Genomic DNA, 8,096 nt, shown 5'->3' on the forward strand with positions numbered 1-8,096 from the left:
CGATTGAAGAGTCACCTTGCAACACCATCTGAGGTCAAAAAATGGCAGAGGGAGATTAAGATAGCCAAAGAAAAGTTAAGAGCAAAAGGCCGACATGATAGATTTGAGCTCATGTCAAAGGACAAGGATGGTAAAGCATTGTTTCAGATTTGGTGTGAGGAGTGTGATTGCTCTTATGGTCAAGGGGGTCCTAACACTTTGTATAACTACACACACTCACGCGTCAACTTAGCATCCCATATGAGGATTATTGGGTTATGTGAGCAAGAGAGCCATAGAAAAGACAGCCTTGGTTCATTGGATGACATTATGGAATTAGGAAAAGAAAAAGTAAATGAAGCAATGTTGGAGGTTTCAACCTTTGCAAGTGAGAGTAATGTGGTGTTTCAACTAGTAACAGAGATTATTGGAGATTATAGCACTCTATCAAAAGTCTATATAAGATAACAAGTGGATACCACTATTTCCAAAGACAGGATCTCTACGACAATGCATGATTGAGCATATGAAATCCAAGCTATATATCACAAAGGCTAGTGGCATTGATTCTAGTAATCAAGTGAAGAGGGCTGGTGGTCGCCCATCCAAGGTGACAATTATAGATAAGAAGCAAAGAGATCTAAGTGGTTTTTTCAAGAAATGTTCTGCTAAAGGTAAAACTCACATGTTCTAGCTGTGTTTTCCATCAGCTTTGTATTTTCCAAGTGAACATTTTTTCTTATGCTCTATTGTAATGTTTTCTTATAGATAATGACACCTTGCAAACTGCCAATGCATCACGAAAGCCATCAGGTATTTCTCATATGCTTCTATTTTCAATCATTATTTCTGATTTTTTATAGAGATGTTAGGTGTAGCTAGTCATATGGCTTTTGGCTCTCTCTCCATTAGGCAAATTTTCAAGCTTCTATTTTCAATCACTATTTCTGTTTTTTTATAGAGATGTTAGGTGTAGCTAGTCATATGGCTTTTGGCTCTCTCTCCATCAAGTCTATTGGGAACTTAACAGATTCCTCCTTTGCTCACAGAGAGTAGCTTGCTTGCAACCTTGTGTTGGGGTTTTTGGCAAGGGTCATATAACTATGATGGGAATGTGGTTGACTTGAAGCCCTTTTTGGATGATAGTAAGGGAGGTGGAAAATGGCACAATGAGCCAACAACTAAGGCAACAATTATGATGGGGACAACAGAGTTCATTGAAATTAATGGCACTTTCCGTCATAAGGATTGCAAGCGAATATGTTTGGAGGGAACATACTTTGATAATTTGCAATGTGGTGCATGTGCTACTATTCCTAAAGAACGAGACTTTCGCATGCGAGTGTATCGACAAATTCGATCTTTAGACACTCGTGGATCAAGAGACACAGGAGGTGGTAGACGATTAGATTATTTGACTCATTTAGAGTTATTGAGAGTAGCAAAAACAAAGTCCACAATGGTTTGGGTATTGAAGAAGGAGATAGCATTCACAAGAACTGAAGTTGTTGCATTGAGCGTGAAGGTTAGAAGTCTTCGGGAGAGCACTATGGAAGCCATGGTGAGGAAAGATGTTAGAAAATTTTGTCAAGATATAATCAATGCTCATGAGCTAGGTCTGTTTGAGGGAAAGAAGGCATTGTGGAACTTCTTTGTTGACATTTCACAAAACATTTCAAGAGTAGGTCAAGGGAAGAGATATTCCAATACAACAAAGGAATTATTTGAGACTGTCAAGATATGGGGAGGGACAAGGTTGCATAATTTCTTATCACTTAACCTTGGAGGTCCACACATGTCCACCACAATGAGGTCCACAAGAAAAGCACTTTTCTTTCGAACTGGTTTACAAGAGGATATATTTCAACATGCAAGAGAAGTTTACACTTGTCACATGATGAAGAAAGGTATACCCTTGGGTAGTGTGCCAGCTCTTCTAGCTGAGGATGAAACAGTTGTGAAAAGAATGGTGAGATGGGTGGCACGTGATGATAATTTGGTTGGCTTTTGTGGTAAAAAGCTGGAACACAATTCCAGACTTTGTCGTGCAAGTTGGTGATGGTCGAGATGGATATCTTAGAGTTATGGATGCTTTTCAACATAATGTGATTGCTCATTATGCAAGGGTATTGATAGTGAATCCTCTTCTTGAATGCTTGCCAAAGCTACTTCTATTGGTGCAATTGACATGTAATAGGTTTGATTCCATGTTTGTCAGAGAACAGTGGGAGAGCATTCAGCTTTCTTGGAACATTTTTCTAAGGGACGTGGTAGGTCCATTGATAGGACATGCTTCAGATGGGGATAGTAGGTGCAGAAAGTTGATGTTGCAAGATTACTCTTCTTGTCAAGGTCCTAGGTTGTGCATTCCTTGGAAGGGTTGGCCCTTTACAGCACACATCACATTTGATGGGAGTATCAGTGGTTTGCATGATCAAGACTATATTCATAATGGAAAGAAACTTATCAATCCTTTGGATAGTGCATCTAGGAGATTGGTACTTGGTAGAGAGCTTGTGACTTTGAATCATGTAGCAATTGTATATCAATTATTCAAGGTTGATGAACATGGCTTGCAAGAAGGGGATATTGAGAGGAAGGATAGACAAAATTGGAGAGCTGCACAAAGGATTGCTGCAAAGAAAGTACAAAAGTGTTTGAAGTTATTACAAGAAGGCTATGGTGCTCACCAAGAGTGGACATTGGGCACACGTATGTACTTATCAATAGTAGCATCTTACATTGATATTTTCTTATCACCTACCTTAGACTTGTATGGTCGTGTGAAAGCTGCAGGAAAAGTGTCTTTCTTTTTCAGGTATGTAGAAGTTGCTACCATTGCTATTAGTGATATATGAATAAAGGATTTTGAACATATTTCCAAGGTTTACATGGCTAATACTCATGGTTCTTTCTATATGTAGGATTTGGCACATGTGGATCACTAAACATGATGCATACTCCCTAAAGCAAAACTTTATCAGTAGAGAAACATTCATTGACATTCAATTGTCATGTCACTTTGTGGTTCTCTTGATAAAGACCTTTAGGGAAAAGCATCCTCACTTGCACGTACCCCTTTCTTGCACGGGATCGGATGCATGTGAGAATTTTTTTAGCAAGGTGGGTGGAATGGTTCGGAATGAAAGATGCTATGATGGCTTTGATTTGCTGAGTAGTACAGGAGCACTTAATAGAATAGCAGAGTTTCAAGCAGGTTCAATTCTTAAATTTCCAGCAGCTCATTCTAAACAAGAAAATATATGGGCTACTTTGGAAAAGGAGAATGACACTCCTTTGGCCAACCAGGGAGACTATGCTTGTGTGAGTAGTGACAACCATATGGTATCTGCATTGAAAGAGGGATTATTAGAAGCAAAGGCCATAAGTGAGACACTTGGTATGCACGATGAAACTTTTTGGAATGACTCATGGGAGGAGGGAGATCTCTTAGAACTCTTCAACCCTAATCTTGAATATGTGGATGAAGATGAATCATTGGATGATGTTCTACTTATAGATGAAGATAATCACTTTGATAGTGGTGTTCGAGGTGATCTAGATGAGGAAATTACTAGTGAAAGTGAGCTTCGTCATGTGATTGATTATCTAATTGATGAGGAGGAGAAGGTGACTAGTGAAATATCGCCATTTGTTGAAGTGGATGGGAAAGACATTTCTAAAAGCACACTTGTCAGCCAATTGAATGGAAATCCCACACTATCTAAAGATAGATTAACAAGGGTGAAAAGTGGAGTGTATTTTTCTTTGGAGAAGAAGGCAATGATTCATACAGGAATATGTCTTGGTATAGGATCTGATTGTGCAGCAGTATTGTTTGAAAGCACATCAATAAATGCAAACAAAAAGACAAGAGGAAAAGGAAAAGCTGGGAATACTAGTAAGGGTGCTGTAAATGGCATGTGGTACCTTGGAAGGGTGGTAAGCATGAGGAGAAAGGTTGCAAATTGTCTAAAAGAGACAAGAGGCCCCTTTGATCTATTGGATAGGCCTTTGAATGTTCAAATTCATTTGTCATGGTATCAACAAGCAAAGGGAACTAGGACCTACACATATGACCTTGTTGACAACCAATGTGTGGATTTGGAATCTATAATAACCTTGGCCAATCTCAACTATGATCGACAAACAAAGAAATACCATCTTGATGAGAATGACTACAAACTTTTCAATGAATATGTTCAGGGCAGAAAAGGTACATTTTCTATTTTTTGAATTTTTGTAAAGTTTATCCATTTTGAAGTCGTCCCTTCCCTTCCCTCCTTCCTAGTCCATTTGCAGCCCTACTGCTCCAATCTCTAATGTAGATGAAGGTAACATATGTTTTTGTTAATGTGCTTTCAATCCTTCTCATCACATAGGGATCCTAGGTTTGCAGCATGTAACTTGACAGGGAGCTTATGTTTGTTTTGCAGGATAAATTTGTTGGCAAGCTATGTGGCATGATGCGGCATTTATGAGAAGATGCCCATAGATGTGTCAATGCTAAACTTATGGATTATAGACATGGATCGTAGACATGGATTGTTCGGGTGTTACTCTTGTTTAATTTTTAGTTTTTTTAGTAAACGTTCAAGATGCATTTTATGTTTTCTACTCTAGTATCAAATTTTGGTTTAGATTCATGGATTGTTCAGGTGTTACTCTTGTGTAACTTCATATTTGCTGCTATTAAACATCCAAGATGCTTTTCAGCTTTCTCATTCTAGCGTTTGTTTTTTAAGGGAGAAGAAACTTGTTTATGTTAGTGTGTAATCATTCTTATACGCTATATATTGGGTCTACTACAACTTTCTAGCTTGTCTGCCCCAATAACAGTGAATGTAGTTGCTGTCTACACTATTCTGAGTAGGTTTTGAGACTGTTGCCAATTATGGGAAAGGATTTGGAGCTGTTTACCTCTGTATTTGGCAATACAACATTCAAATTAGTTCATGTTTTGCAAGTACAGGTTTGCATTGGAAGTTCAGTGAGGTTTGTGCATTGTTTAGCCAAGCATTGGCTAGGGGGTTAATGTGATTTTGTTGGTGCAATACCATTCACAGCATGTGAATCAGTGGGCAGTTTATGCATACATCTAAGATGGTTCAGAATCAAAATCTGAATCTAAATTTGGGAGACGTGTTTGAAGTTTTGGCCTATTAAACATCCAAGATGCTTTTCAGCTTTCTCATTCTAGTGTTTGTTTTTTAAGGGAGAAGAAACTTGTTTATGTTAGTGTGTAATCATTCTTATACGCTATATATTGGGTCTACTACAGCTTTCTAGCTTGTCTGCCCCAATAACAGTGAATGTAGTTGCCGTCTACACTATTCTGAGCAGGTTTTGAGACTGTTGCCAATTATGGGAAAGGATTTGGAGCTGTTTACCTCTGTATTTGGCAATACAACATTCAAATTAGTTCATGTTTTGCAAGTACAGGTCTGCATTGGAAGTTTAGTGAGGTTTATGCATTGTTTAGCCAAGCATTGGCTAGTGGGTTAATGTGATTTTGTTGGTGCAATACCATTCACAGCATGTGAATCAGTGGGCAGTTTATGCATACATCTAAGATGGTTCAAAATCAAAATCTGAATCTAAATTCGGGAGACGTGTTTGAAGTTTTGGCCTATTAAACTTCCAAGATGCTTTTTAGCTTTCTCATTCTAGTGTTTGTTTTTTAAGGGAGAAGAAACTTGTTTATGTTAGTGTGTAATCATTCTTATACGCTATATATTGGGTCTACTACAGCTTTCTAGCTTGTCCACCCCAATAATAGTGAATGTAGTTGCTGTCTACACTATTCTAAGCAGGTTTTGAGTCTGTTGCCAATTATGGAAAAGGATTTGGAGCTTTTTACCTCTGTATTTGGCAATACAACATTCAATTAGTTCATGTTTTGCAAGTACAGGTCTGCATTGGAAGTTCAGTGAGGTTTGTGCATTGTTTAGCCAAGCATTGGCTAGTGCGTTAATGTGATTTTGTTGGTGCAATACCATTCACAGCATGTGAATCAGTGGGCAGTTTATGCATACATCTAAGATGGTTCAGAATAAAAATCTGAATCTAAATTCGGGAGACGTTTGAAGTTTTGTCCTGGGAGGATAAATTGGATGGAGCCAAGTATTCCATGTGGAGTTTTATAGTGAATAATGTGTTAGTTGGTAAGAGTATATGGGGCTATGTTAGAGGTGATGAGGCTTGTCTTGTAGATCTAGTTATTGCTTTTGCTACACCTTTGTAAGGAGGTAATGCATATGATATGCAGCTAGCTTCGATAAGGCCAGCTACACCTATTGCTCCCATTGAGGATTAAAGGAGATGGGATTAAGGGATGCCCAGGCTATTGCACTTATAGCCTTGTCCATTAAAAGGATCATCATACCTCGTATCTGTTCCTCCAACATACTTGGAGAATATGTATTGGGCAAGGAAGGAGGCTAGGCTTACTTGAAAAGACATCTTGATAGTATTTCAAGCTTTACATATGGAAATACATTGGTGGATATGTATACTCTTTGTAGATGTACAGTCAATACGTATGCAAAATGGTATAATGTTGCATTGGTTAGCATGTCGATGTAGGTGATTAGCATGTAATGGATGTAATGCCAACAAATGAGTGCTCTTATCATCACTATTAGGCATGAATCAAGAACATCTCTTTTGATAGATGTAACTTTAACAAATGCTGTTATCATCATTATTAGGCTTGAATCAAGAATTACCATGCTAACCATGTATGGTAACAAGTGTGCGGAGGGTGTGCGGATGATAGATGGATGTTTGACAAAATATGATAGCCGTCTTATAGTCTTGTTGTTTGACAAAATAGGATAGCCGTCTTGACGTAGGTTTAAGGAAAGGGGGGGAGCACACTAGACTTTTTCTTGTACCTTATAAGCTTAAATAGGGGTGTTTTATAATCCTACATGGATCTTAAATAGGGGGTTTTCTTGAAGTTCATGCACGCAGGTGACGTCCCCCTTTTATGAAGAGAGAATCCCCCGGGGAAGATGGCAGCAGTTCTTGTGACCGTAGTGACGATGAAGGACAAGGTAGCAACAAGAAGGACTCGAGCTGTTAACGATGAGGGCGATGATGCTGTTAACGATTAGGACGATGATGCAGAAGAAGAGGAGGTGACTCAAGATATGGACTAAGTCATCTATTGGGCTGGCTATGAGTAGGAATTTAGTCTGTTGTAGCTAATGATTTGGCTATGTCTTGCAGGTATAAGAGGAAACGACAGAGACCTCGGAAGAGTGAGAAGACGAAGGTGCCCGCATCCAAGATTTTTGAGTTGAGCATGACAGTACGAGTAGGAGGTGTGGATATCGACGTAGGTCTGCTTTCGAAGATCGATGCTTTTCTAAAAGAATGCTCCTTGTCCGGTCTATGCTCATTCGAAAGAGGAGGTGCGCTTTATCACTTGCACTTCCAAACGGTAGTCCGAATATCTGCACGGAGCATTCAGAGCATGAACAGGTTGTTGAAAGAGTATTTAGGATGGGACAAAGATCATCCAATTGGGGGAGTAATATGTGTCGAGCCCTGAAGCTCCGAAACCTTCATACATATCAGGGTATGCTTGGTTATTGCATGAAGGATTTAGCCCATAACTCCATCAGCAAATGAAGAAACAAAATTTGTCATAGAAAAAGTTTGGGTCTTTTAAGGTCCAACATCTTTGAAATGTTATCATCATCACTTGGTCATGTAGTCAATTTTGAGGTTCTCTACTTGGATTGGTACTCCAAAAAGAATGTTATGGTTATGTGTTTTAGTCCATATAGTCTTTGTAAATCACCTCTGGTCACCATATGATGTAGGCCATGTGATATGTCTTTGCCTCCATGGTACCCCACACAAAGGCCTAAGATTAATCCTTGTACATGCAAGGGAGATAACCATTTTGGGGGGCTTCTATCCCATTTTTAAACCTTGACCCTTGGGAACCTTTGCTAGCATGAGATCCTAGCCATAGATTTATCCTTGTTGACCACCATGAGATGGCCTATGAAACTATGTGACTAGATGTATCCTTGACATATCCTGAGGCAAACCCTTGAGGGGGGGTATGTTGGGATATGTGTGATCAAGTTCTTGCTCTGGTA

The 8,096-nt window shown here is 39.1% G+C and overlaps 1 protein-coding gene and 2 pseudogenes across 1 annotated transcript; all 3 read left to right on the top strand.

Annotated features, from left to right (window-relative positions):
- The first annotated feature begins 240 nt into the window (after positions 1–240).
- On the top strand, positions 241–842 carry LOC147900047 (uncharacterized; annotated as a pseudogene).
- A 335-nt stretch (positions 843–1,177) lies between these two features.
- Positions 1,178–2,837, top strand: LOC147900048 (uncharacterized; annotated as a pseudogene).
- A 76-nt stretch (positions 2,838–2,913) lies between these two features.
- On the top strand, positions 2,914–7,537 carry LOC147900049 (uncharacterized). The gene is made up of 5 exons (XM_087376569.1): positions 2,914–4,195; positions 4,853–4,951; positions 5,323–5,421; positions 5,793–5,913; positions 7,213–7,537. The coding sequence occupies exons 1-5, from the start codon at positions 2,914–2,916 to the stop codon at positions 7,535–7,537; spliced, it is 1,926 nt and encodes a 641-aa protein (XP_087232695.1).
- The last annotated feature ends 559 nt before the right edge of the window (positions 7,538–8,096 follow it).

Source organism: Dipteris shenzhenensis, chromosome 7, assembly GCF_047967505.1.
Source record: "Dipteris shenzhenensis isolate YYH24624 ecotype China chromosome 7, Dip_SZ_1.0, whole genome shotgun sequence".
NCBI lineage: Eukaryota > Viridiplantae > Streptophyta > Polypodiopsida > Gleicheniales > Dipteridaceae > Dipteris > Dipteris shenzhenensis.

Bases quoted from the DNA above. Each gene is read 5' to 3' on its own strand.
- LOC147900049 (XM_087376569.1), top strand. From the start codon at position 2,914: ATGTGGATCACTAAACATGATGCATACTCCCTAAAGCAAAACTTTATC. The intron at 4,196-4,852 runs GTACATTTTCTA...TATTCTGAGTAG, and splicing joins ATATGTTCAGGGCAGAAAAG to GTTTTGAGACTGTTGCCAAT. The intron at 5,914-7,212 runs GTTTGTGCATTG...TATGTCTTGCAG, and splicing joins TGCATTGGAAGTTCAGTGAG to GTATAAGAGGAAACGACAGA.